Source organism: Actinia tenebrosa, unplaced genomic scaffold (genome assembly GCF_029948245.1).
Source record: "Actinia tenebrosa isolate PJP-AT-01 unplaced genomic scaffold, QUT_ActTen_1.0 PGA_scaffold9__36_contigs__length_13948895, whole genome shotgun sequence".
Taxonomy (NCBI): domain Eukaryota; kingdom Metazoa; phylum Cnidaria; class Anthozoa; order Actiniaria; family Actiniidae; genus Actinia; species Actinia tenebrosa.
Genome location: NW_028292586.1, coordinates 6,717,973 through 6,745,493, shown reverse-complemented (window position 1 = coordinate 6,745,493; position 27,521 = coordinate 6,717,973). Strand labels below are relative to the sequence as shown.

Genomic DNA, 27,521 nt, shown 5'->3' with positions numbered 1-27,521 from the left:
ATTTGATGATAAGTTTATTTTCTGTAATAATCCATTGGATTTTGTCTATAATTACATTCCTTACCTATAGCATCATAGTCACGTCATAGCCGCCATGTTGGCTGACAAACGGCCTTATTAGCTTCTCTTGTTAGATCGACCAACATGGCGGCTGTACCATTGTTATGAAATATCTCAAGGGATTTCGAGTCATGTGGTTGCCCCCAAGAATACTCAGTTGAAAACTATAAGATTAAACTATAACTTTGACATTCATAAAACACAGAAGATTTGCCAGTATGCGAGCGGCAGTCTTTGATGTCATATTTGTGAAAGGCAATTTGAATGGACAGATATAAAACAATTAATAAGCTACATTACGTCTGCAGGTTCAATTGACATGTTCCACTGACTTAGTGACGTTAAATCAGCTTAATCGACTATGCTCGATATTATTTTTCTGTTGGCAAAATTCCTCTGCCATTTTAGTGACTTTGATCACGCAAAATATATCCCAGCAGACACGTGATAAAGCTTTTACAGTCGTCTATTGATTCACCTGGAATTGGTCCAGCGTCTATACAAACGTCACTTCTTTCAACATTTATAAGACAAAGTGTACCGCTTCCCATTCCCACACTGAAGAGGTATCTTATACTTCTATACATCAGAAATATACGTACCTAATGCTGATGATTAACAAGATGCGGATAAATTCCACAATGGCTCCGTCTCTGAACGGCTTTTGCACGCAATGCATGGTAAGCAGTGTTTGTTCAATTTCATTTTCAAATTTATTTCTGTAACCGGATCTTAGATTTTTACACTACAATATTCACACGATTTTCAATTCTGATATTTATTTTCACGGATGAATTTATGATTTATTTTTCGACATTCGAGTCTTTTTTATTTGACTGCGAAAAAAGCCGTAAGAATTATTCATTAGTATTCAAATCGAAAATTAATTTCCTAAGTTAGTAAGAAATTATAGCAACAATAAAACTATAAAAAAGCGGTGAAGGAAATAGAATTAATAATTAGCATAAATGCTTATTCAAATGAGATTTTTGTCAGGTAAATGAAAAATTACCAAAGTAAAAACGGTAAATCTTGAATAATTCTTGAATAATTGTTGAGTGAAACTAAATTAGTTATGAAATCTTGAACGTTTTTGAAAGGACAAAGGCAAAAAAGGGCAATAAAAATGTATCTTTTTGTAGAATAACCAGTAAGATTAGATCCTGTAAACAACTTAAAGTTCAGTTTTATCGAGGATATATTTTCTTTTGCTTGACACGGTCGAAAGAGGTTCAATGAGTCTTTAAAGGTCAGTGTGAGTGATCCAGATTATCGTGTGGGTTATTCTATGTGTGGTATGGTAAGAATGAAGAGAAACGTTCTTGGTTTCATAAGATCTTGGTGCTAATATTGTTACAAAAAAAGAAGACGCTTTGGAATAAAAATACAATCATTCAACATTTGCCAACATATTGATATATTGAATTAGTTTTTGGCGTGAGCAAGTGCTTTTGTATTATTTCCAGATATAAAATTAAATAATGTATCTTTGCACGAACTGAAATCATAATTATCCTTATCAGTACGCGCGAATTCGAAATGGCCAGTTGTGGCCTGAAAGAAAGAACTAGTTTTACTATATGAAGACACAAGCTAGAGATAAAAAAAACTAAATAGAGGAAAGAAAAAGAAAAGAGATCAAAGGAGAGAAAAGCAAGTAAATAAGCAAAAGAAAGAGAAAGAAAAAATAAGAAATAAGTAGCAAAACAACAACAACAACAACAACAACAAACAAAAAAACAAACAACCACAACAACAACAAAAACAAGAAAAATACAAAACAAAAAACAAAAACAAACAAAACAAACGAACAAACGAACGAACGAAAAGAAAGAGAGAAGTATATATTCAAGAAGAAACATAAATGAAATAATAAATAATAACATAAATGAAATGAAAAAGTATATATATAAAGATAATTCCTTTTCTTATTTTATTTTCCAGGCATATTTCAAAGTCAGCAATACAAACGTGACTTTGCTATTCGAAGGGTGGAATATATCGTCATCAGCAGGTATGATATTTTTTTGTATATCATAATATTTATCTGTTTCAAAAAAAGTAGGTGAAGGTTTTGCTGCATTTTGCGTACCAACTGAGCCCGAATTGCACTATGGGGAATGTGAATACCATCAGCGAAATAAGGCCAAAACCACATGAAATTTTCGTAAACGTTGTCTGGTAGTTTAACCGGTTTATTTTCTTTTGTGTTGAGAATATTATTCAATTATTTGCCGAAGGCGAAGTGAATATCGGGAAATATTCGGGGAAGAAAAAAAAAAAAAAAAAAAAAAAAAAAGATAAAAGACATTTCTCACGGTAACGGCAGCAACAATTTTGGATTGTCGGCGCTGGAGGTGATTATCGTGTGATAGTGTGTGAGTTTCTCGACCAATCAGCGCGTGAGATTTTCAATAATCACCTGTGTATTTTTACTCAAAAACATTATTTCAAGGTATTGTAGTACAACAAGCACAAGGCCGTAGCCACCACTTGCACAGTGCCCCCGGTGTTTTAAAAAGGTGGTCCTTTTTATAATTTACTTGTGTAATAAATATTTTTTACAAGAGGAAAAAATGGTTCTCAAGGTAAAAGTGATGCGGTTAAAACCGGACCAACTATGCTGATGGCTATGGCCCTTCGCATGCAAGCATGCTTGCAAGATGCAACATTGCAATATGCAACATTGCAATATGCAATATGCAATATGCAATATGCAATATGCAATATGCAAGATTGCAAGATGCAAGATTGCAAGATGCAAGATGCAACAGAACCTTCACTGTATTTTTCGAAATAGCTGTATAGCCTTGTGAACATGGTTTGCTGCATCTTACTCAAAATTAACTAGGAGATCTTTCTCATATATTTCTTTTTGCATGATTATTCTTTGCGCTTTGAAACGTTTATTTGTTTGTTTATTTGTCATGCCACCATCGTCATTTACTATATTTTGGTCACACGATGCTACAGTACTCACGTAATCCTTGTACTGTGAATATCGATACGTATGAGATGCAGCAATAGCCAAATTGTCACGCAATCCTCTATTTTTTTCAGTATTGGTCGGCTCTTGTATAGGAGTGTTTTTCCTCTCGATTTTGAGCGAATGTGTTCGCTCCCTGAGGATAAGACTGTACATGTCCAGCAATAAACAAAGTGTGAAAATAACGCCACAGTCTCCTGCAGGAAGCGAAGTGAACTCCAGAGAAAACGTAGCTTCCAACGAGTCTCTAAACTTTGGAAGTACGCAGACGTTACAGCCTGCTCAACGAGGGAAGATCACAGAAAGGAAACGAGAACAGTACGTATAAAAATAAATAATAATAAAAGAAAGGAAAAAACTTACCTTCCCATTTTAAATTTCCGTTCCTCTTCCCATTTTTTTCTTTCGTCTCCTTAGTTTTTCACACCTTTCCTTTTAAAACGAGAGCAAAAAGATAAATAAATAAATAAATAAATAAATAAATGAATGAATGAATGAATGAATGAATGAATGAATGAATGAATGAATGGATGGATGGATGAATGAATGAATGAATGGATGGATGGATGGATGAATGAATGAATAAATAAATAAATAAATAAATAAAATTTAAAATTATATCAGACTTCTTATTAAAATAATATACTACTTTAATCAATAATTAATAATGACAATAATCTCTAATCAATAATTAATAATTTTTAAATATTTATACATTTTTTCAAGATTGTAAAAAACGAATAGAATTTGTCCATTATTTAAATATGAATATGTTAATATATAATACTTACAAAGAAGAAGGAATTATAAGATGAAAAACTGACTAATAAGGAAAATTGAAATATATATTAAATATATAACTATGTATCTTTATCTAAAAATCTACGTTAATAAGCTAAAAATCTAAATTTATAAAATGGCGCTTTCAGCAACCTGAATGTCTAAGTCTATGTTGTTTATATCATTATAAGTTCTTTTTATAGTCCTTGAGCCTCGTAGACATACAAGTGCAGATCTTAACAGAGAGAAACAAGTCTTGGCCCTAATCCATGCCATTGTTTTGTGGTACTCTTCACCTTTCTTTCGGGCTATCAGTTCAGCAAGCCTACTGTGATATGTTTTGCATTCTTTACTCATACCTCCTGTTGTACAAAAGACAAGGGGAGTAAATGTTCCATGTTCGATTTCGTTTACTCTTTCGGTGTATTTCCGCTTCTTGTCATTTTCATGTAGCTTGTAGATTTTGGGTAGATCTAGATCTTTGTACGTATCTGCATTTGGGTGACAAACCCTTACGTCAAAAAAGGCAGAACGTTGCTTCTCCCAGAAACCTCGTGCATGGATGTCAAGTCTTGCGTCTGCAGCTTTGTTTGCTCCTTTGCTTAGTTTCTCATCTGAGATTGATTGTAACAAGGGCTCAATCTCTACGTCGTTGCATACTGTGCTAAGAAGCTCAGCCTCCAGATTGCGTAATTCGTTGTGACGTTGAATTACGAATCCACCACGTTTACATATCATTGCGTGATCGACCGAGAAATCTTCACCACATACACACTTTGATGGAATGTCTCTGAAAGACCAATTATAACGGAGACGTAAAGCGTCTCTAAATTCTCTCTTGTTCAAGTCGAATCCCATTTCCTTAAGAGGAATTACAGTTAACCAGGTTGATGCTCCTTTCTCTGCGGCTAAGTCCAAGGATCTGGCTGTAATCTTCGGTAGACTTTCCTTCAGGCTTTCAAACGCATCTTTGGATGCTTTTTCTTTCTCAGTGTGACATTTCTGCTTTGCTGTTTTCACTTCAATTTCATCTGGCAACTCGTGAGATTGGGAGATAATCTTCTCCACAAGTGGGGCACTTACTTTGACTGACGATGAGAATTCATACTTTGCGTCAATACACGGGTTAGTAATACCGATACCTCCATATCGTGTCGGTAGCGATAAAATCTTGCGATCATCTTCATCACAATCTTTTTGTATCATGGCGGGTATAAATAAATAAATAAATAAATAAATAAATAAATAAATAAATAAATAAATAAATAAACAAATAAACAAATAAACAAATAAACAAATAAACAAATAAACAAATAAACAAATAAATAAATAAATAAATAAATAAATAAATAAATAAATAAATAAATAAATAAATAAATAAATAAATAAATAAATAAATAAATAAATAAATAAATAAATAAAATAAAATAAAAAGGAAGTCTGCATGCTAGAAGGTACAAGCAAAGGAATGAGGAGCCATTAAAATAGATAAAAAAGAGACTTGATCGAAGAAAAGATTGAAATTTCGAAGTTAGGCGGAGCTAGAGCAAAACTTAAAGTGTATATGACACGAAAAAATTTTAATGTTAAGAATCTTAATTTTCAAGTAGTACACTTTTCAATTTCCCAACATTGGAAGAGTACTACGTAAGCTATCAAATGAAGCTGACTAAAATATGTCTTTTGTTGTTAATTTATATGAATTACAATTTATATTTAGTACATTACTACTGAATCTAGAGTACGTGTCAACAAAATGACGTCACAAATTGGGATTAACTTTCGCAAATATCTCAAGAAATAAGCTTTTGAAACAAATTTTGTTACGATATATTTATTATTACTAACAAACTATACATTTTAAATGATGGAATGTTTTCGTGTCATATACACTTTAAGGAACAAGAGATTTATTGCAGAAGGAAAAAAAGATAAAATGAAAGTGAAGATAAAGGAGAGTCGAATTCAAGAGATAAAAGCTTACTAGTGCATGCATTTGCTTGAGCAAACCGTTTACAATATTATTATTCTATTTGCAGTCCCTTTACTATACGACACATGATTCAAGTCCTTCTTCACGTCGTTCAGCTAGTCTTGGGTTACCTGTTGATGCTCATTGTCATGACCTTCAACGTCTGGCTTGGGATAGCTGTGGTGCTCGGGCTAGGGACTGGGTATTTTATATGTAACCGCTCTGTTCTAGTCTTGACTACTAATGTTTCAATTCCCATGAAAATCGTTCAATAATCACACGCCAAAACATTTAGTTATTATCGGTATTTATTTGGGTCGAAACGACGACTTAGATAGTTAATTTGCATGTATCAATTAAACGACAGTTGTACTACTGTAAAAATAAGTTATAGTTGATAATAGACCAAATTAAAAACTCGCACCGATGTGAGGCTTAAGTTGTGAACAAAGGAATCTGGCGTGATTCGTGACTTTTGAATCACGCCAGATTACTTCGAGTCACACCAGATCCCTTTGTTCGCAACTTAAGCCTCACATCGGTGCGAGTTTTGAAATTGGTCTATATTGTATTTATATTAAATAATAGGTGAGTCTTTTATATTTTCGTTTTCACCAGACTTCAGTAAAAATCAAAATGTGTTGATGCAATACACCCATGAATAGTGCTGGACTAAACGCCATTTCGTCGAGCATGCGCAGTAAGAATGTCTTTATACTTCTCTGTTTTTCGAGTATTCGCTGGCATGCGCAACAACACTAAGTTTTTCAACTCAGCTTATTCCCTTGAAATTTAGTCTTGGGCGACGGAGGTGAGCAAAGAAAAAGAAAGAAAAGGAAAGGAGTGAAAAGAACTGAAAAGAAAAAGAACGGATGGATGGATTTACGGGCAAGAAAAGAAGCGATAGAGGGAAGTAGAAAACTGGGATAGAAAAAGTGAAAGAAATAAGTGAAAGAGGGTGGTCGGGGATTCGCCTGCTCGCAATTTCCAATCAATTACATGCGAAAATCAGTCTAATTTAATTAAGATAGGGTATTCGAAATATTTCATTTTTGAAACATTTTTTAGTCGTGACTTGTTCATTGAAATACGTGATTTACATACAAAGTTTTCTACCTTTTCTTCAGGTATTTAATACGAAACCATAAAACTTCAAAAAAACGAAAAACACCTTGTATATAGGAGAATTTAGCAATACATCGAGAACATGGTGCATCATGATCTGATCGTGGATCCAATCATGTAGGGTTAGTCTAGAGTCCAAATGTTAACTTACAATAAATTCACAGATTTCAATTTTAGATTTTAATTCACTCATATTTGAATAACGTAAATTATCAAGGGGGAAACTGATGTAAAATAATATAAGTAACTTATAATAATAAACAGCGGTTTCAGTTTTCTCTGTCTCATTCAGTGTCAGTGTGTTGTGCACATACATGCGTGCATTAGTACAGTTTGAAAATGGTGAAAATAAATAATTTTGGGCTTTCTGTGGTGAAATTCAGAGTAGGACTGGAAACTACCTATCCCACAAAGCCATTATCGACAAGAAGTCTAAACACCTATGCCGAAAAGTGTCGTGTGTGTAAGGAATATCATTTGTTATTATATTAGATATACTAAATAGTAAATAATTAGGTGGGATCAATATATATCACCACTTGAATTCTTCCTCGAGGGAGGACACGACAATCAGATCTTTGTTAAGCCTAGAATAGAATTCAATGAAATGTGTGAATAAATGCTGAAAGAGAGGTCCAAGGGATGTGAGACACAATTTGAGACTTCACAGTTTCAACTCCAGGTCGCAACGAGGGACTGGATGATTAGACCCCCAGGTCACAACGCGGGACTGGACGGTTAGCCCCCAGGTCACAACGCGGGACTGGATGGTTAGACCCCCAGGTCACAACACGGGACTGGATGGTTAGACCCCCAGGTCACAACGCGGGACTGGACAGTGAGACCCCCAGGTCACAACGCGGGACTGGATGGTTAGACCCCCAGGTCACAACACGGGACTGGATGGTTAGACCCCCAGGTCACAACGCGGGACTGGACAGTGAGACCCCCAGGTCACAACGCGGGACTGGACGGTTAGACCCCCAGGTCACAACGCGGGACTGGACGGTTAGATCCCCAGGTAACAACGCGGGACTGGACGGTTAGACCCCCAGGTCACAACGCGGGACTGGACGGTTAGACCCCCAGGTCACAACGCGGGACTGGACGGTTAGACCCCCAGGACACAACGCGGGACTGGACGGTGAGACCCCCAGGTCACAACGCGGGACTGGACGGTTAGACCCCCAGGTCACAACGCGGGACTGGATGGTTAGACCCCCAGGTCACAACACGGGACTGGACGGTTAGACAAACGGGTCACAATGACCGTTTGCACGGTTGGACCCGCATGTCGCAATTCTGGACTGCACGGATTGACAAGCGGGTCACAATGCACACGACTTCCGTCCCATTGTCCACTGTCCTTGTGTTACTACTGTACTACTATAGAATACGATGAGGAAGATAATTTACGAAATGAAGCATATTTATAACACCATTCACCACATACTTTCCGAGTCCTTCTCTGATCTCTTCTACTTTCGATGGGTGACAACACACAGCACACCGTGACGTCAGGGGATCAAACAAAGGAGCCATGTACTTCTGTCCCACGCGGTCCAGATCATTAATCGTTACCTTGGAAACCCTCTCGAGTAGGTTTCTGAGATTGAACATAATAACAGAAAATTAGGGTGATGACAAAGTCTTTTCCTGGTCTACAGGTAGCCCGAGTAAGTGCACATTATTTTCTTGAATATTAGACAGAGCCCGAGTAAACATTCTATACTGATACGTTTCCTTGGTATCAGAAAACACGAAGAAAGAGGTAATCTAAGTCGTACCCGTTATATCCTGGCCCAACATTCCTGAAAGGTGCAATCATACTCTGCAAAGACAAAGACGCAAAAGTTGTCATACAGTTGTATAGTAATGTGAGGACAGCAACTAGACCCATGGGTCACAATGTGAGGACAGCAACTAGACCCATGGGTCACAATGTGAGGACAGCAGCTAGACCTATGGGTCACAATGTGAGGACAGCAACTAGACCCATGGGTCACAATGTGAGGACCGCAGCTAGACCCATGGGTCACAATGTGAGGACAGCAGCTAGACCCATGGGTCACAATGTGGGGACCGCAGCTAGACCCATGGGTCACAATGTGAGGACCGCAGCTAGACCCATGGGTCACAATGTGAGGACAACAACTAGGCCCATGGTTCACAATGTGAGGACAGCAGCTAGACCAATGGGTCACAATGTGAGGACAACAACTAGGCCCATGGTTCACAATGTGAGGACAACAGCTAGACTCATGGAGTACAGTACTTTCATGCAGCTTACGATAATGCGAAATATGTCCTACTAACCTGATAAGCAGCTGATGAAACGCTTTTCTCGCGGTAAATAATCCCAAAAATGACGCTACTAATGGCAGCCTCTAAATCGCTTGGCTCAAAAAGGGTCTGGCCTGAGAGATATCCATCCTAAGAAACAACAAACGAAAATAGTTTGGACCGCAGAAATAGTATACATTACAATACAATATATATATTTATTATTATTATTATTTGGCACTTTATACTATAAAAAGTACATAGGTGGTGATCCCAATAAATTAAATAAACTAATCTTCATTCATAAGTTGATTTTGGTTTCTCTTGTCGACATGCATTGATATATGTAGGAACACTGTTTGGGCGTTGATAAGAAATAGGAAACAGTCATCAGTGTTCATGTTATTAAGGTTTATATTAGTATTTTCCCTATTAGCTCTGAAAATTTTTTCTGCGAGTCATATATTGGGCACTGAATAAGAAAATGTTATTCATTCTCTATTCCTGAGCTGCAAACTGGTCAAATTCTTTCTTCATAAATCAGGTAAGGCCTTCGATACCGTCCCATTTCAACTTCAAGTTTATGATTGCTAATTCTTAATTTCGTTAGTGCCACTCTATGCTAAGAAAGTAGTATATTAATTGTATATTAAGAAAACCTGATTGAACATGCGCAGCTTAATTGAATTACGGATCTCGTACCCAGAGCCTGCGTTTCTTCTGGCCTGCGGCGAAGAACGAGAGCTCTGGCATAATCTATTTTTTGGCGCATGCGCAATTTTCCTAAAGTGAAATATAATCAATGATCATGTTTTAAAGCAGAGTTCTGGGTTTACTTCCAATCAAAATAAAAATTAGGAATCGGAAACATGTTTTTATTTTTGGCAAGGCTTTGAAACCATGCGCCCTTATAACCGGAAGTCCAAGAAATCCTGGTCCCAAAAATGGATTATGCCAGAGCCCTCGTTCTTCGCCGCAGGCCAGAAGAAACGCAGGCACTGAGGACGAGATTGGGAATAACATTAAGATGTAGTTTACGTAACAAGTACGTACTCACCACGATCTCTTTGGTTTTCTCGTACGCCTTGACAAGATGTGTTGAACGCGCCAACATGAATATCAACGACCCTTGACCTGGGTCTACACGCATGCTATACAAAACCAAAACAGATAGAACAAACGTTTCAATTTATATCTTGCGCTACATAATAAATGCGATTATCACCATGAACATCAACAACGGAGCTCAACAACGGTTATTACAATAACGCGTTACCACACTTATCACTACCACAATCCTTGTTACTATCATCATTCCATTCTCGTACACAAACCCTTCTTAGTTTTCTACGAAAAAATTGATTTTTTACTGAGAAGGGTCTAGATATAAGAATGTTTTAATTTATAAACACCATTACCACCACCAATATCATCGTTCTTCTTGCCAGGTCAAATATAAGCTAAACATTATTTTTGTCTTCGTTGCGTAATCCCTTTCTAGTTGTTTACTGTTATCTCCTTTGCACCAAATGTTTCAGTTACCTAAATTGTTCCTCATGAGAGCTATGCATTACCTGTAACTGTAACTGAGCCCTAATCCTCTGACCTGACGCCAAATAGGACCCTTGGGGAGAGAAAAATGGAAAACAAATCAAAGTACAAGATGGATGACGGACGGATGGATGAGAAGATGGAATAAAGGATTAATTAGATGGATGGCTGAAAATGCGAGGATGGATGAATGGATGGATGGATAGCTGAGAATTCAAGGATGGATGGATGGATGGATGGATAGCTGAGAATGCATGGATGGATGGATTGATTGATGGATGGATGGATAGCTGAGAATTCAAGGATGGATGGATGGATAGCTAAGAATGCAAGGATGGATGGATTTATTGATTGATGGATGGATGGATAGCTGAGAATGCAAGGATGGATGGATGGGATAAACAAACTGCTAGACACATAAATGACATTAAGAATACTTATGCGAATAAAGTGACCAAGTATCCATAACACATCAAGCCCTCACCTCTAGGGTAATCAAGCACTCCAGGTATACCATAATAGAAGCCAAGTCCTCATGATCATATGTATTGATACACGGCGAGACTTGTGTTAGATATGACGATTCGACTGAGCCCACGCCAACAATCTTCCCGTGGACCAGCGGTTTTGTAATGAAGGTGCTGGTAGAAGGGACGCTAGGTAAACTGGACAAAAATCAAGACTGATTAGCTGTCGAAAATTGTCGGGAATGACTAGAAATCATCGTAATCCTCGTCAAACACCATCAAGACCATTTTGAAGCAAATCTTCATTTTCTCAAAATCCCCCTTACCCCTAACGCAATATTTTCAGCATTGATTTTACATTAAGTGAAGAGTGCGCCTCGTTTTTTCAACTCACTTTTCGGTGTTTGGAAATCGGAGGAAGAACTCTCTCAAGTGTTTGAAATATTACATATCATCTACTATCATCAGCAACATCAACCATCAGCATCATCATCATAACTTCTGGTAGTATTTTTACTACTAACATCACAGTACTTTTATTAGTCAATAATCTTGCTCATCATTGTCTTTCGAGTAAACATAGTTACCTTGTTGGTATGGTAACCGCAGATGTTTCCGCCGAAAATGTTGCTTTCCATACGTCACCAGCGTTGCTAGGCAATTTCTTGGCATCAGCAGCCACGTGAACACGAATATTTGATAGCTTCGTCAGCACATTTCTTAGAGCTTCTACTTTATCTATGACCTGGAAAAAATAGCGGGAAGTAAATTGGGGACGTGACGGTATCGTGTCACACCATCACACCATTAGCCTGCGTTGTGTAGGGGTCAGAGGTAGTTACAAAAAGAAAAGTCGGTTCTAGTCTGTCCACTGGTGATATGAACTTGTGATTGGCTAAATTGCTGTTAAATATACACGAGACTATTTGTCATTATCGTGCGATGCCCTAGACTAAAGATTCTAATTTAAAACAGAAAAAAAAAAAAAAAAAAAAAATCATAATAAGACCCCAACCCCCTGTATATCATCCATAAACATTAATTGAAAACAAAGAAATTTTCAAACTGGGTCATTTACTAATACCATCATATGAAACAGTTGTTCCCTGGTTCAAACGTACATATTCACTCACCATTTTAGGATTGGTGTCTAGCTCTTCTACTATCTTGGTAAGAAGAACATGCTGTCTGATCATATTCGCAGTGAAGAGGTTGCTGTCTGAGGAACAAGGATAGAACAATATGCGTTGATGATAAGGACAAAAAACAAGAACGATTTCTTTCGTGCAATAGAGGCTTTGCACCATCACGTGATAGCAGCCATGATAGGAGGCAGGAACAATTGAATCTGGTCTTATCTGATTTACGTGAGAAAGAATTCAGTTTCCCAGGAGAAAAGACTGTATTGTTGTGCCTCCTGTCATGGCTACCATCACGTGATGGTGCAAAGCCTCTATAGACCTTTTTACCCGGATACGGCGGCCATCTTGAATTCTATCGTTTTAATCAAGACATTATGGGTTACCGAGGGGCGAACTATTGGAAAATTTATAGACTGCACAGCTGTCAGGATGTAGTTTTATATAACTTTACGCTTTTCAATGACAAGCACATCTAAATAGTAATGAAATTTGGTGGTAGCTGGAACAATACTCGAAACACCAAGACTTCAAATTATATGAAAAAGAAAACTCTGCCACTCTATTGCTTTTGTGAATTTTCTAGGTTTGCCCCCTCCCCATCCCATAATTCAAGATCGGCCGCCGTAAAAGTAAAAAAGTCTGTTAGTCTACTGACACAGGTTGTCTGTTAAAGCTTGTTCGAAAAGTCCAAATTCAAAATAACGCCATCACATGCTTGTTTACATATACTTGATGTTTATTGGTGGACCCCAGCGGATTGACCAATCAGGAAAGAGATTAATTCGGACTTCAAGACAAGCTCTAACAGACTTCGTGTCCAGGGGTAATTTTTCTTTCGGAGTGAGAAACGAGCGCCAGAACTTTACCCCTGAGTTTCCGAGGATGTTTTACCTTTAGAGAAGAGGATGCTATGGAGAAGTGTCTTGGTTACCACACGACCTTCTCTCTTCATACTATATAGATAAAGGACGAAATACTGTAAGGAATGATACTCAAATGAAACAGAAGCAGAAGCATAAACAACGTCAAACCAACGTAGACCGACAAACATATAGGCAGACCATGACAGGCACACACATAGTGACGGCCTATACTGTCCCCTGTCCCCTGTCCCCAAAAGACCGTCTCCACCAACCCCCCCCCCCCCCCCCCCCCCCCCGATCCCCAGTACATCCCTTGTCTATCCCCTTGTCCTCACTTCCATTACCTACTGTGCTACTGTACTGAAAATCCTTCAACAGGCAGGCATATACACAGGCAGACAGGTAGGCCGAAGCCAGAAGGTAGACAGACAGACAAGCAAATAAGAACCAATATATAACAATAAATAGACAGAATATAGATGGGTAGGTACGGTATGTAGAGCGTCAAAAAGAAAATGAAACACGAAGGAAAAAAAAAAAAAAAACCACGAAAAAAAACAAACCCTGATGGATTCAACAAAAGAAACAGAAAACAGAATTGATGGCAGACTCACCTTGCAACCTCATTGATCATTTTCTTGGCTACAATATCCAACCTTTCCTTGGTGATAACAGTGTTAAACAAGATGTCGTGCAACCATTTGACTCCTCGTTCATACTTTTCTGCCTCGACCTGTCACCAAAGCAAACATTTTTTAAAGCCCCCTATTATTGTACTACTAGTGGTACGCTAAAAGACTGACATTAATAAAGTTTATTTATTTTCTTATCAGTTATGCAATACACGACCTGAAAATTTGCTGGCAATGACTACTACGTACCCATTACTTCTCTTGAAAAATTTGCCCCGTATCGTAGCATCAAAGCAGCCCGTCTAAGGCTCATTATATTATATGCAAAAAAACACCTTCAAAGTTATAGTCATTTGACACGTTGTCCGAGATAAGAAAGGATACCTTAGATCCAAAGGTACAGTATGTATTGTGGTCATCATACCTTATATGGTGTTGTTTGTATGAAAGCTAGACCAGTGAAAATAATGTAATGTGGTCTAGCTTGAGTACGAACATTTTTTGTTCATCATACCTAGACCACAATGCACCTAGTTTACCAAGCTCAAAAGAGGTCAAAGCCATACACCAAATTGAAACATGGCGACCAATTTGAATAACTATTGTTCTACGACTGACTAGTCTCGTGTTCACGTCGAAATATAAGAGCTTTTTCACATGTTAGAGAGGCTAATTAGTCTAGAACAATAATTATTCAAATTGTTTGCTATATTTCTATTCGGTGCACAAAGGTCTATTTTGGAGCAATACCTTAAATTTGATGGTAGCAAGCTGTTCAAAGTTACCAGGCATGAAGCGTGAACCTTTTACTCCAATGCAAGCAGAATACCCCAGGGTATCCGCTGTGAGTTCTGCTACAACCTGCTCATAGGGTACCAGGGCTGAAATGTAAAGCGTTATGAAATCAATTATTACACCCATGGATCACACAAGGGTCTGGCAGCAACTGATTATATTCCCTTATGAATAAAAACCTTTGTTTACACTTCAGTAATTTTTTCTGAAGTGCAGGAAATGAGGCTACGCCATGATGGATGACTGGAACAAAATATTTGGTCCTTTTTTATTTTGTTATATCATCTAACATGGCGGCCATGGCTTTTTTCTTTGTGCAGCTGACTCAATAGCTACCGTGTTGGATGACTTGAACAAACAATTTTGTCTTGGTTATGTTATGTCATCCAACATGGTGGCCAGGTCTTTTTTCTTTGTGCATGTGACTCCATAGTCACCGTGTTGGTTGACTTCAACATGGCATGTATGTCTTCTTTTATTTTATTTCCATTAGACTGCGAGTGGTCCTACTTGCCCCTCCGGACTCAGTAAAAACAAGTGTTTTGGGATTCCTGTGGACGTGCACAGAGATTTGAACCGAGTAAGCTAATTTTCATGAGAGCCACGTGGGATGCATGCAACCTACTTCCATCTCTTGTCAATGGAGATTCAAATAGAACCTCAAGGAAGAGACTCAGGTATGGTTTGAGGTCATCAGGAAGGACACTGGTGTCAAACAAGGCTGTAATCTGGAAGCGAAAGAAGAGATTATGAGCATTGGTCCACACCAGAAAACAAGGGGATCTACAAGTGGTTTGACAGTTTACATGGTTCAAGGGCAAATCCAGTGGGGCAAAGTGGGCTGAAGCCCCCCCTTCAGTAGAAAAAATGATGCTTTTTTATATTGTTTTCCATTGTGTTGACAGAAGAAACTCGATTAGCCCCCCATCCAAAAAGTTTGCCGGGAAAGAAGAATTAGGAGAAACAGTTCTACTCTAGCCTCCTTTGGAGGCATCTCTCTTACAGGGTGTATTTTCCTTCCTCCTCACTTGGGATTCCTGCATCACGGGTAGCCCACTACAAGAATTGATGAGAAAGGCTGTAATCAAAAGAGAGATATCTGCGAATGAGGCTAGTTCGACTTGACATACAACACTGAGTTGTGGAATACACCTCATGTACACCATGAAATGTTGGTGTTGTTGTGTGCTGATTGGATGAAGTTAGAATGCATTGTTTTCATATTACACTAGAACTGGCTGGCCTTGTAAGATTACTGTCATCCTAAATGCTAAATACTAAAACTATAATAATGTCATCCATCCATCCATCCATCCATCCATTCATTCATTCATACTCTTGCACATTCAATACCCTTGCACATGTGACAGAGTCAAAAGACACTATTTTGGACAGTAATTATTTAGTCATAAATCTATATTTTTAATTAGGAATGCCTCGTGTACACATAGGAATGTAATTCTTTAGTTAACTGTTTGCGTGGAAAATGCGTAAGCAAGAAATAATTTCCGTACGTAATTACATTACAGTGAGTCATGCCTAGGTTTGGCGCTTGTTTACGTAAGTTCGTGTTTGGGACATCCTGTTTGCGCCTAGGGCGTGCAACATTGCATAGGATGTGTAAGGTCTTAAGAATGCAGGTTTTTCCATAAAAGTAGGCCCAAACTAAGCTTAAATCAGTGTAGTAAAAGTTCTTGAAGACGTTGCACATATCAAGACAAGGAATTCTCTACGATGTAAAGGTATGAATCTTTGAAGCCTTTTACACTTATACCTAGGATAGATTTAGGACAAATCTATGTTCATATCGTTAACTAGCCATTATATTTTATAGCTTAGATTATTTATATATTTGTTAAGCATTCGTTTCATGTTGTAGTAATTCTAGTCGCATTAGCGCGTAATTTAGTACAAAGTTATTCACGCAGTAGTAATTTAGTAATCACGCTGAGTGTATCTTGTCTTTTAAACTCTTTAAGACGTTTACTATAGGATCGCTACCGCCTTACTCGCTTGTTTAACCTTTTTACTACGATAAATAGCCTTAACTGCGGGATAAAAGACCTTTTCTTTCCAACCTTTAATTTGTTCGCTACTTAAACTCTACACTCAAGGTCATTGTCGCGACCGCGTGTTCAGTAAACCGTGTAATTCTTAGTTTGTCATAAACAAAGGTTAAAATACTTACCTAAAGCCATAGTTAACCTCTAGTCAATTTTTCCTATTGCTTTTTCCATTGGTTTAGTTCATTTTAAACGGTTTACCGACTTGTACATTAAACTTTGCAACCTAGTAATTTTCACTCGCGTATTGTAAACACTGCTAATCAGTATGCAATATTCAAATTACCTGTGACGTAATTTACGTATTTCCGTTTCTATTTATATCCAGCAAAACTGTATTTTATTCATAACTTTTTAGCTATTTAGATAAGCTACAAATTTATTTTATCTCATTGTAAATATTTTTCTTGTTTTCATTAGAGATATCCTGTAATCTCGTTCCCGTTTTTTTTCTTCATGTATTGTAAAGTTGTGTGAATTTTTCAATAAATTCTTTTGTCAAAACCACTTGCAATCTGATTCATAGCTGAGCGCCTTGCCGCCGGTTACACACATACTAGTTAGGTTGTCTTCAAAACTTAAATCGCACATTCAAAATGTTTGAGAATGCTAGTTTTTTTGACAATATTGTAATACAATATTTTTCATGTTAACCCTGAAGATGACCGCAGAGACTGAAAGCTAGGTTGTAACGAAACACAATTCTTGGGTTGATGAAACAAATAATTTTTACATTACTGTTTGTAGTTTCCATCCACACAGTAAATAAATAATAATAATAATATTTTACAACCACCACTCCCTATACGGGGCTCTTCCGTGAGGTTCCCTCCACACGCACTACCACTACATTCTATATTTACAACATATAACACTCAACTCACATGTTGATTTTTATGGAGGGAGGAAACCAGAGAACCTGGAGAAAACCCTCATAGCATAGGAGAGAACAACACATCAAATAAACTGAACAGCAACCCGAACTGTTGGACTCACAGCGGTGAAAGACGATGCGTTAGCCGTGAACGCCACCCATGCTACCCAAATAAACGATAACTTACCTCAACAAACATGGTCATGACATGATCCAGTTGGAAGGCAAATGGGATTTCTTGGACAGGGAACAAACATGTAGAGGCTTCCTGATCAGCTTTAGCAGAGTTGCAGCAATGACGATTGCTGAAGGTTTTGATAGGGTGGAAGTGGATGCTGGATGTTGACGGAACTGGGATACTGCTGACCACTTCTACAGGAGCTGGAATCTGAATGAATGAAAAGTGAAAAATGAAATTATTGAAAGCACGACAAAGAAAAAAATTGAGTGTTAACCATAAGCATATACAGTACATCAACTTATCTAATGATGCCATTTTTGTTATATTGTCAATTATTTAGACATTCTAATTTGAACATCCTGTTGACTATGCCCTCAATTAGGTAACTGAATGTATATCTAGTTGTAAAGTTAATGAATGAATGAATGGATGAAAGGATGAATGAATGGATGAATGGATGGATGAATGGATGAATGGATGAATGGATGGATGGATGGATGGATGAATGAATGAATGGATGAATGAATGGATGAATGAATGAATGGATGAATAAATTAATGGATGGATGGGTGAACAAATGAATGAATGAATGAATGGATGAATGGATGAATGAATGAATGAATGAACGGGTGGATGGATGAATGAATGAATGGATGAATTAATGGATGGATGGATGAACGAATGAATGAAATGATGGATGGATGGATGGATGGATGGATGGATGGATGGATGGATGGATGGATGGATGGATGGATGATGGATCGATGGATGGATAAATGACATTTGAAAAAAGCTTACAAAACAAGTCCTGCTCTGAGACACTGAAACCAAACATTTTGAAAAATCAATATCACAATCTTAAGTCAACTGGCAAGTGACTCCAGCTTTCTAAATATGCAGAAAGACTATGGTCAGTGTGAATGCAGTAAGATAGTAAGTTTACCTCATTGTCATCAGAAGCAGTCTTAAGCCGTTTTGCTTTCTCAGCCAGTCCTTCATCGCCAAGTCTCTTCTTCTGTTCCTCCACTCTTTGCTTCTCTTCTGCTGCCATTGTCTTCATCAGCTGATCACTTGGTTCTCCTATAACCTGGAATTAACAAGCATCATTGCATCATTATTATCAGCTACAACACCATCATTGAATTATCATTACAATTTGTCATCATTATCATTAAATGATCACCATTATCATGGTCTCATCATGAGTGTTTTTATCTGGGTTCTCTGGTCTTTACCCTCTGTAAAAATCAACATGTGAGTTGAGTGTGTGTTGTAAATAGTAAATGTAGTGGTATTGCATGTTGAGCAAACTTCACGGAAGAGCCCCTTAAGCTTGGTCCCCACTAGCAAGCATACGCATAAGAGTGTACATCCTCACTGGGAAGTTCAGTGACATAGCACAAGTAAGCATAAGAGTGTACATCCTCACTGGGAAATACAGTGACATAAGCAAAGGCATAAGAAGAATGGGATGCTTTGATCCTTATGTCTCTACTTCTGCTTATGTTATGCTCATGTTGCCATAGACGACGAGGCTTTACAGGGAATGATGGATATAAAGAACGCTACTTAATATTATAACCACTATCTTCATAAACTTGAATGCCAATGTTACGTCTAATTAAATATACACCTACTTGCAAGAACGTTGTCATACAAAAATAGAACATTAGTGATTTAGTGGGATAGGAATTATATTAAAAAACAAAAGAAGAGCCCTGAAGCTGAACTTTTTCTTTTCTCTTTTAATGTATTCCTTTCTCATTAAATTACTAATGTTCTAAATTTGTAAGACAACGTTCTTGCAAGTAGGTGTATACAAATTTCACAAGATAGATATTTTATTGTTATAAAGAATTAATTACCGTGACAACTGGTGCAGTTACGAAATACTGCTTTACTAATTCCGCCCAATAATCAGCAGACTCGCATGCCAAACTTTTCAATTCAGTAATGAGTTTGGTTCTTGACTCCAGCTGATCATTACTCTTTGAATACAGAAAGTCAAAGATCATGAAGTCCGCAAACGTATCATGAGAATCATTCTCGATCTTGTCTTTTGCATCAAGAATCAACCTGTTGATGACAGATGCCATTCGACCCATGTCAATCATCTCCCGACCAGAGGCAATTTCGCGCAGGACTTCGTGAATCTTGTCTTTGGTGGCTGTTAACTTTTCTGCTGCAACATTATCAGCCATAATATAGAGGCAAGATTGTGGATGCTCGATCAGGTCATACCCAACGTCACTGCAGTAAGGTTCAGGAATTTCAACTAGGTGTTGCTGCAAAGGTGCGATTGAGGTGTCAGTCAGGTAGTCCATAATGACATGAACAGCTGCTAAACCATGCCGATCATTAGACCCTGGTCCCCTGGTGCCAACCAGAACCATTACAGATGTTTCGTCCTCTGTGGGGAACTGGATTGAAATGTTGACACTAGAGGGGAGGGGTGGGATAGGATCTTGCCAAGGTCTTGTATATGGCGGAAGAGATCCCTGACAACACAAAAACAATGTTTGTTATATTCAGATCATGCTATCATATTTGCAATCTTACATACCAGTACTCACAACTACATTCATGTTACTTCTCGCCATGTCTCAATGTTTCATACTGCCAGGAATAATGGCAACCAGTATTTACTTATTAATTGTACCTTGGAGAGGATTTTGTCTTCAAATGGTGTGATAGCCTCAAACACCTTGTCTGGATCAACCATTCCAGTTATGATGACACACAGGTTCTCAGGTCGATAGAACTGCCGGTGGTAGTCACACACCTAATTCATGTACATTAATAAGAATGTTAATGGTTGTACATGTACTTTTTTGAAAGGGTACGAGACAGTTGCATCTGGGATGTGTAAGATTCATGTGAAGTTTCAATGTAAATGACTGATATAGATATATACTCTTCTATACCTTTTGATGACTACAAGATGTCCGTAGATTTGCCATAATACCTCCTGTCTTTGACTATAGAATGAGAAAAAAATATTTTCAGTATTGAGATATCATTTCTCCTAGTTCATTTCTCAATCGTGACTAAGCTGTCCTTCGTTGGAGATTAATACACTAACAGCCCAATGCTTCCTAGGAATTTCCACAAAGAAAGTAGTATTCTTTGTTTGCAAATGTAAGATGTTATAGCCACCATCTCAATTGAATTTAACAAAAGACCTAATCATGACCCTCCACTAAACTGATGGCTATTGAGACTTATGAATTCTTTTGTTATATCAACCAACATGGATGCCATGTTTTTTGTTATTTCACTCCTTTGGGAATGATTGAAAACCAGCAAATGAATACAGCGTTATTCAAAGAAGAATTCCCCTCAACACCTCTGTCCATATGGGAAAATGCTGATCTCTTGCAGTCGTAATACCTTGAGTCCACAATGTCCTGGGTAAAGATTTCTCAACAGGTTAAGATGTGTTCTGCTTCTTCCACTGTTTTCTCTTGCCTGCATTTCACAGTAGACAACTCCAGCATCCTCACCTTCACCATTGACGTGATGTACTTCTGTCACATAAGCAGATTCCTGTACACAATATATCAGATTAAGAAAGAAAATCTTTTTTTTCATGCTCTGTTCAGTTATAAAGCATGCAGAGAGCACGAAAGAAGAATCGTGCACTTCTTAATATTGCTTTTGGTGATTTTACTGTAAGTGCTCTTATATATGAGTGAATGGAGCACATTCACTTATTGGTTGGTTTTATTATACCAAGAATATATTATGTTCTAGTTGTCAATGTATATTCTTGTACTGTACTTCTTAAAGCAGGCTGCATTGTCATGGTTACCTCGGCAATTGTGCATGCACTAGGCATGTTCTGCAATCACCTTACATATTGTAACTGATAAAAGCACTCACCGTAAGTGTTGCATAGAGTACATGATCCAGGTAGATTGGTAACAAGTTGATAAACCCTTCACTACCAGCTGTCTCAATGGTATAACAGGTATAGTCTGTTGCTGTCCAGGCATTGGTACCTTGTGCCAAGCAACGATTTGCCAGTAAATCCAACAAACCCTATAACACAAGGTACACTGTATATTATTTAAGAATCATAGGGGTGGGGAGGGTGAAATAAGAAATCAAGTTGTCTCTGATAGCATGCCAATGTATTGAGATGTGGCAAAATGTGCCCTAAAAACTGTAATTACTGTATTATAAATGTGTATAGGAAGAGAAGTTGACGAGGGATGGAAAGTTTCAAGGCATAGCTCCTGAGAAACGTTGTGGGTACATGTACTGTAGGGTATGTAGGATACCAAAAGAAGATCATATACATGTACTGTACCTTATATGGATAGTCTTCGCTGCCCATGAAGACCAAGTGTTCCAGGGTATGTGGCAGGCCGTCATCATCATGAGCCTCAGTTGCTATAGATACATATAACATTTTTCATTGTACATCAAACCATTATTCAATTTAATATTTACTTTTAGTTGGAACAGATTTATACAGTATAGTTGAGTACCTCAGCTTAATGTAACATATTCATATGTGTTATATAATAATCTAAACTAACCTAACACCTACATAACCTATAGAACGTTTGCATGATGGCGTCATTGATCTCTACTACCAGACACCCTGCACACTTTCTTTTGTTCAGTCAATTAGCACCAATTGTCTTACTATTCTCATGAGGGAATACAAATTTAATTAAGAAAGAAAATTTGTGAAGCATCTTGGTAGTGGGAGTCAAATGACAACATCATGCAAATGTCCTATTACTCAAACTAACACCTATAGGTGGTGTTACACGGAACAACTTGCAACACCAATTTTTCGCTTAACGCTGTTGCGCCATTTGTGCGCCGATTTTTTTCGACATGTTACATGGGAACAACTTTACTTTAGTACTTTACTTTAAAATTACTTTAGTATTCAGTCCACGCGCTGCCAACTCACCCATGGCTATCATTTTTCTTCTTTTCTTGCTTTTATCATTTTTTTTCAACTAAAAAAGTTTTATCTTGTCTGTTTTAGTAGGTTTAGACAATACACCGATCCCTCAAGCTCCGCCCCTTCATAGCAACGCATAGCAACCAGGCAACCTCGGACATTAAATCCAATATGGCGGTTCCTGGCGTTACATCGATGAATGCATTACCCAAAGATTTTGGATTAAATTTCTTCGGATCACGACCTCTCACGTTAAGATCTAAGGAGCGAGGATATAACTATTTCCTAAATGGCTATGTCTTTGATGTCAAATTGCAAACATCTGAAGAAAAACATGCAATTGTTTCAAGCAAATGTTACCGATCGATGCGCAAAAATGAAACACCACACAAACTCCATATGGATATTTCTACAGAGGAACGTCGTTTTACAGATTGTAATTGCACTTGCGTGGCAGGGTAAGCATGCATCTCTTCATCTTCTTTATAACTTAAAAGGGAGATCATCAGATTCTAATGTGGCATCTCTTTTTAGTATGTCTGGAACGTGTTCCCATATTCTTGCATTGGTTTTCACGTTGATACACTACCAGCAAAAAGGACTGAAGGAAGTACCGACTTCCTTGTCTTGTACTAGTTTACCCCAACAATGGCATAGGCCCAGAGGAACCAAAATTAAACCCCGACCTGTCGTAAATATGATCTTGGCTAAGGCAAAACGCTATGCGACGAGAAAAAAAAGGCCTGTATTCACCAAAACAACAAAACAAAGGTAAACTGATCAACACAAAGATAAAATCTTTATTTTCATCAGCAGTTATATTTACAAATCTTATTATTTTTGGTTATTTTATCCAGGTTTTCCAGCAACAAAGGTGTAATCTTTTTTTGCTTGTGACAGGTTGGTCCCTCCCACCAAGACAGAAATTCAGCAGCTAAAATCTACTTTGAAAAATAGTGCTATTGCCTATCTTGTCAATGAGAACAATAATGAGACAGACACAGCTTTGGGACGTGTACAACAGGGATCACCACTTATTTATCAGGTATTCTATTTTATTCCTGTTTTTGATTAACAATTTGCATGACTTCTGTTATTCATGATGTGGGAATCTTTACCAGAACATCTTGAAGTGCAGTTAAATAGCAACAAACCAACCAAATTTCATTGATATTGTGAAAAATACAGACTGGGATCCTTCTGTTCACAAGTTTAAAATTCTTAATTCTATTGATGGCCCTTTCCACATGGATTCTATGTTTGGCTATCACTCTTGTTTTTTGTACATCACCGCTTGTCATTTGGCCAGTGGAGGAAGAAAATGGTGGGATATTCAGCTGCAAGCCCAAATCCTTAAGTTCCTTTTCAATAGTAAAGCCCTTATCAGCCATGATGGCATCATTTACCTGAATCTTGTTATTTTTGAGGTGGTCTTGTAAGAGGTCATAGAAACCACTGTCTTTACAAATATTATTATCAGATATTGAGCCAGTGAACAAGGATGAAGTATACATTAGTGATCCTCTTGGGTCAGTTGCAACTAATGCTTTCAGGGTGGTGGTTGACTTGTAATCTGAGTATAGCTGTGACTGACAAGACAGGGATGATGGTCGTTCTGTTTTTATTTCTGTGCAGTCAATGATTGCAATTATGTTAGGGAAGTCTTTCTTGAATGCAGGTGTCATGTGCTGGATTATTGTATCCCTGTCAGGCCAGAGAGACAAATAACCTAACCTTAGATACATATAGTGTATCCAGGAATTAAAAATGATACTCACAAGCTGCTCTGATATATTAAACCGGTAGGCAAGATCCTTGATATGGAACCCATTTCTCAGCCTACACATCACAAGGAAGTATTGGTTTTTTAAATTCAGTTCCATACAAGCATTTGCCTTTTCTGTGTAGCAAATTGGATTTTCATCAGGTTTGGGAATCAGGTACTTGAAGAGAGCTTCAAAAGCATTGTAATCAAACCCAGTATAATACTTCAAGAGGGCTTTTATTTTGGATTGATTAACCATCTCAACTGAAAACCCAATTTCTCTTGTATCTAAGTTCATTTTGGCCACTTTTTCATGAAAGCTCCTTTTAAGTGCTTCCTCCTTGAGAACTGATGATGCCAGCTGCTGTTCTAGGCTATGTCTTAGTTTCTGCTCTTCTTCTACCTGCAGCTTCAGTCTTTCAATTTCATTTTCAAGTCTCCTCAACTCACAGGCATTAGCCAGATTGTCCAATGAGTATGTCACTCCTATAAAATTTCAAAAGAAGTGCTGTTATTAATGATAGTGCATTTTGAATATAATGTGCATATTTTTTTCAGGCAAAATTCTACAACCAAGCACAACCTTATGTTTCTGCAACAGTATCATCAACCTGTGGAGATGTGATATTTCCACAGCCTGTTGAATATAACTTGACAAGCCCCAGTCACCTCCAGTGCAACAGCATAGAGCCAATAACCCACAAGGATGCAGTAGACTTAGAAAAGGCAACAGTCCTTCAATCTGAAAGCAGCCTGTGGTTTAAATGTCGAGCTAAAAGAATCACTGCCTCCCAATTTGGGAGAATTCTCAAGAGAAAAAAAGATATCAATGAAAAATTCCTTAAAAGCCTCTTTGATGCTGACACATTTTCATCTCAGGCCACTTCTTATGGAAAAAGGCATGAGGGAGATGCCAAAGGAGCATATGTAGAGAAAAACAGAGCCATTCATGTTCATGATTGTGGTTTAGTTGTTAATCCTGCTTTCAGTTTTTTGGGGGCCTCTCCTGATGGAAAGGTTTGTGATATGGGGAAGACTGGAATCTTAGAAGTCAAATGTCCCTATAGTGCTAGGGACATGATCTTAAGGCAAGCTGTTCAACTCCCAAATTTTTGTTTGGAAGCTAATAATGACAGTCTTCAGCTAAAAAGGGGTCATGATTATGAATTCCAGGTCCAGGGGCAGTTATTGGTGACTGGAGCTCCTTTCTGTGAATTTGTTGTGTACACAAGTAAGGACTTATTTGTTCAGAGAATTTTTCCTGAAAAAACAAAATGTCAACAAATGCTCATGAAGCTTGCTGACTTTTACTGTAAATATGCAATTCCATATATAACAAGAAGTTCTGAATAATGAAATATTGCATGTAAAAGCATAATTTCTAACCTTGTAATATCGGCGGATCCAATGTAAATGTATCTATGCCTGTGAACTGTTCGGGCTCGTCTTCGTTTTCTTTTTGTCTTTTTTGTTGGGTTACATTAGGACTGTATAAGAACCAAATAAATGGAGTATTGAGTTTAGTGTCTTGTTATAGCTGTTTACATTGAAAACACACGAAAAATTATGTTATATCAATCTTACTTTGAGGATTCAGTAGTTTGCATTCTCCTTTTTGGAGCTGGTCTTCCTTTTTTATAGCACTGCCATCTGCAGGTATTGGATCTGGGAAGTTCTCGCTTGGATGACCATCGATGAAGTGCTGTAAGAACGAATATTGAAAATGTCACAAAATGATTGTTCTGATAATAAAATATCGTTTTTATTGCTTACCTTTGAACATATATATGTGTCCTTCGTAATTTTCTGGATGTTAAAATCGCTGTGAGGCCTTCCACAAGCTTTAATCCAACGAAGGCAGTCTTCATGCCTTGTTTTGGGTTTTGGGAAGGGGAAAAACACGACGGATATATCACTTTTCCGTGAATCAGATTTACAAGTACCATAGCAGCAGTGCTTGACCATACCTCTAGTTATTTTTCGGAACTTAAAAAATTTCAAAAGCAAGCCTCAAAGCAATATTTACTGAAAATATTACTAGATATCAAAGGTATCAACCTCCACAGACCTTGATAACTTGTCCGACAAAATGGCGTCGTCTAAAACCGGAAATGGCGTTTTCAAAGTTTGACTTCTGATTGGCTACTTTTATTACGGAGATTGACAAGCGGGATCGGTGTATTGTTGCAGTTGCTGTATTCTTTAAACTTACTTCTTCTACAATCGGCACTGTTTTGTTGCGCGTCAAATAGGCGATGGAGGCGATGGACATTTTACACACATCGATTTGCTGAAAATTCGTCATCTTAAATGTATTGCAAGTTTTTGATGCCAGATCAAAAACTTGCAACGTGTTGCAGAGTGAAAAATTGCACGAAAAATCGTCCTCGGCGCTATGTTACACGGCAACGATTTTTAATTTTCGTGCAACAGTGTTGGCGCAAAAAATAGGCGTTGCAAGCTGGTCCGTGTAACACCACCTTAACCCAATCTAATCTAAACAACCCTAGTCTTATATGCTCTAACAGCCCTACCCTATATTTTCTAGCTTAATTCAACCAAGCTGGCCTTACCAAACTACCTACTCTACTCTACCCTTACTGCGGTAAAGGAGTAACGAATCAAGTTTCATTAATACAGCTGTAACCTTTCATCATTAATACCAACCTGTATCGTACCCTTTATACAGGGCCTCCTACCCTGTACCCTAACCTTTCTCATCCATTCTACCCTTTTTTATTATAGCCTAACGTATAACATCATAAACCTAACATAAAATAACCTGCTCTATTTAGTTCGGTGGAGTTAATGAATGATACATGTACTGTACCATCGAAAAGTTTCGTGTTTTGACATGATATCTTCCCGGAGCATAAGGATACATTTATTCTCTATTACACTAACCTAGGCACAGGTAGCCATTGACAAGTGGACCTGGAACTTGGGCGAAACAAAACTGAATTCCCGTTCTTTTAGACCGGTATTTCTTTATTGGTATGTAGTCCAACACAGTGAAGGACGAAATACTTTCAAAATTGGCCGCCATCTTGAATGAGTT

The 27,521-nt window shown here is 37.8% G+C and overlaps 5 protein-coding genes and 2 long non-coding RNA genes across 7 annotated transcripts; 3 read left to right on the top strand and 4 right to left on the bottom strand.

The window, feature by feature from the left end:
• The first annotated feature begins 459 nt into the window (after window positions 1-459).
• On the top strand, window positions 460-7,210 carry LOC148904626 (protein SLC31A2-like). Its single transcript, XM_089024641.1, has 4 exons — window positions 460-740; window positions 2,005-2,074; window positions 3,121-3,364; window positions 5,866-7,210. The coding sequence occupies exons 1-4, from the start codon at window positions 666-668 to the stop codon at window positions 6,071-6,073; spliced, it is 597 nt and encodes a 198-aa protein (XP_088880767.1). The 5' UTR covers window positions 460-665; the 3' UTR covers window positions 6,074-7,210.
• Window positions 3,792-5,032, bottom strand: LOC148904627 (uncharacterized). The gene has a single exon (XM_089024929.1). The coding sequence runs from the start codon at window positions 5,030-5,032 to the stop codon at window positions 3,956-3,958; it is 1,077 nt and encodes a 358-aa protein (XP_088881055.1). The 3' UTR covers window positions 3,792-3,955.
• Window positions 7,089-27,521, bottom strand: LOC116296177 (uncharacterized protein C05D11.1). The gene is made up of 22 exons (XM_089024640.1): window positions 27,368-27,521; window positions 22,087-22,169; window positions 21,657-21,815; window positions 21,165-21,320; window positions 20,699-20,752; window positions 20,434-20,556; window positions 19,640-20,272; window positions 18,718-18,861; window positions 17,781-17,981; window positions 15,282-15,384; window positions 14,612-14,742; window positions 13,844-13,962; window positions 13,258-13,319; window positions 12,358-12,443; window positions 11,812-11,969; window positions 11,242-11,422; window positions 10,781-10,830; window positions 10,264-10,357; window positions 9,240-9,356; window positions 8,711-8,754; window positions 8,377-8,529; window positions 7,089-7,510 (listed from the first exon to the last, which is right to left on the bottom strand). The coding sequence occupies exons 1-22, from the start codon at window positions 27,507-27,509 to the stop codon at window positions 7,456-7,458; spliced, it is 3,048 nt and encodes a 1,015-aa protein (XP_088880766.1). The 5' UTR covers window positions 27,510-27,521; the 3' UTR covers window positions 7,089-7,455.
• On the top strand, window positions 16,021-17,226 carry LOC148904624 (uncharacterized). Its single transcript, XR_016118761.1, has 2 exons — window positions 16,021-16,398; window positions 17,140-17,226. It is a non-coding gene; the product is annotated as an uncharacterized LOC148904624 (long non-coding RNA).
• LOC148904625 (uncharacterized) lies at window positions 16,055-17,131 on the bottom strand. The gene is made up of 2 exons (XR_016118762.1): window positions 16,845-17,131; window positions 16,055-16,430 (listed from the first exon to the last, which is right to left on the bottom strand). It is a non-coding gene; the product is annotated as an uncharacterized LOC148904625 (long non-coding RNA).
• LOC116286250 (uncharacterized) lies at window positions 22,790-25,858 on the top strand. Its single transcript, XM_089025288.1, has 4 exons — window positions 22,790-23,156; window positions 23,233-23,469; window positions 23,599-23,743; window positions 25,022-25,858. Exons 1-4 carry the CDS (start codon window positions 22,870-22,872, stop codon window positions 25,814-25,816), a joined length of 1,464 nt encoding a protein of 487 aa, XP_088881414.1. The 5' UTR covers window positions 22,790-22,869; the 3' UTR covers window positions 25,817-25,858.
• LOC148904623 (uncharacterized) lies at window positions 23,479-26,377 on the bottom strand. Its single transcript, XM_089025289.1, has 4 exons — window positions 26,237-26,377; window positions 26,048-26,165; window positions 25,850-25,950; window positions 23,479-24,949 (listed from the first exon to the last, which is right to left on the bottom strand). The coding sequence occupies exons 1-4, from the start codon at window positions 26,244-26,246 to the stop codon at window positions 23,796-23,798; spliced, it is 1,383 nt and encodes a 460-aa protein (XP_088881415.1). The 5' UTR covers window positions 26,247-26,377; the 3' UTR covers window positions 23,479-23,795.

Excerpts from the sequence above, each read along its gene's own strand:
- LOC148904627 (XM_089024929.1), bottom strand. The coding sequence starts at position 5,032 with ATGATACAAAAAGATTGTGATGAAGATGATCGCAAGATTTTATCGCTA.
- LOC116286250 (XM_089025288.1), top strand. The coding sequence starts at position 22,870 with ATGGCGGTTCCTGGCGTTACATCGATGAATGCATTACCCAAAGATTTT. Across the intron at positions 23,470-23,598 it reads ACCAAAACAACAAAACAAAG|GTTGGTCCCTCCCACCAAGA; the intron begins GTAAACTGATCA and ends TGCTTGTGACAG. Across the intron at positions 23,744-25,021 it reads GATCACCACTTATTTATCAG|GCAAAATTCTACAACCAAGC; the intron begins GTATTCTATTTT and ends TATTTTTTTCAG.
- LOC148904623 (XM_089025289.1), bottom strand. Across the intron at positions 25,951-26,047 it reads CAAACTACTGAATCCTCAAA|TCCTAATGTAACCCAACAAA; the intron begins GTAAGATTGATA and ends GTTCTTATACAG. Across the intron at positions 24,950-25,849 it reads GGATCCGCCGATATTACAAG|GAGTGACATACTCATTGGAC; the intron begins GTTAGAAATTAT and ends GAAATTTTATAG.
- LOC116296177 (XM_089024640.1), bottom strand. The coding sequence starts at position 27,509 with ATGGCGGCCAATTTTGAAAGTATTTCGTCCTTCACTGTGTTGGACTAC. Across the intron at positions 13,320-13,843 it reads ATGATCAATGAGGTTGCAAG|TATGAAGAGAGAAGGTCGTG; the intron begins GTGAGTCTGCCA and ends TTATCTATATAG. Across the intron at positions 8,755-9,239 it reads TTTCATCAGCTGCTTATCAG|AGTATGATTGCACCTTTCAG; the intron begins GTTAGTAGGACA and ends TTGTCTTTGCAG.
- LOC148904626 (XM_089024641.1), top strand. The coding sequence starts at position 666 with ATGCTGATGATTAACAAGATGCGGATAAATTCCACAATGGCTCCGTCT. Across the intron at positions 2,075-3,120 it reads GAATATATCGTCATCAGCAG|TATTGGTCGGCTCTTGTATA; the intron begins GTATGATATTTT and ends TATTTTTTTCAG. Across the intron at positions 3,365-5,865 it reads ACAGAAAGGAAACGAGAACA|TCCCTTTACTATACGACACA; the intron begins GTACGTATAAAA and ends TTCTATTTGCAG.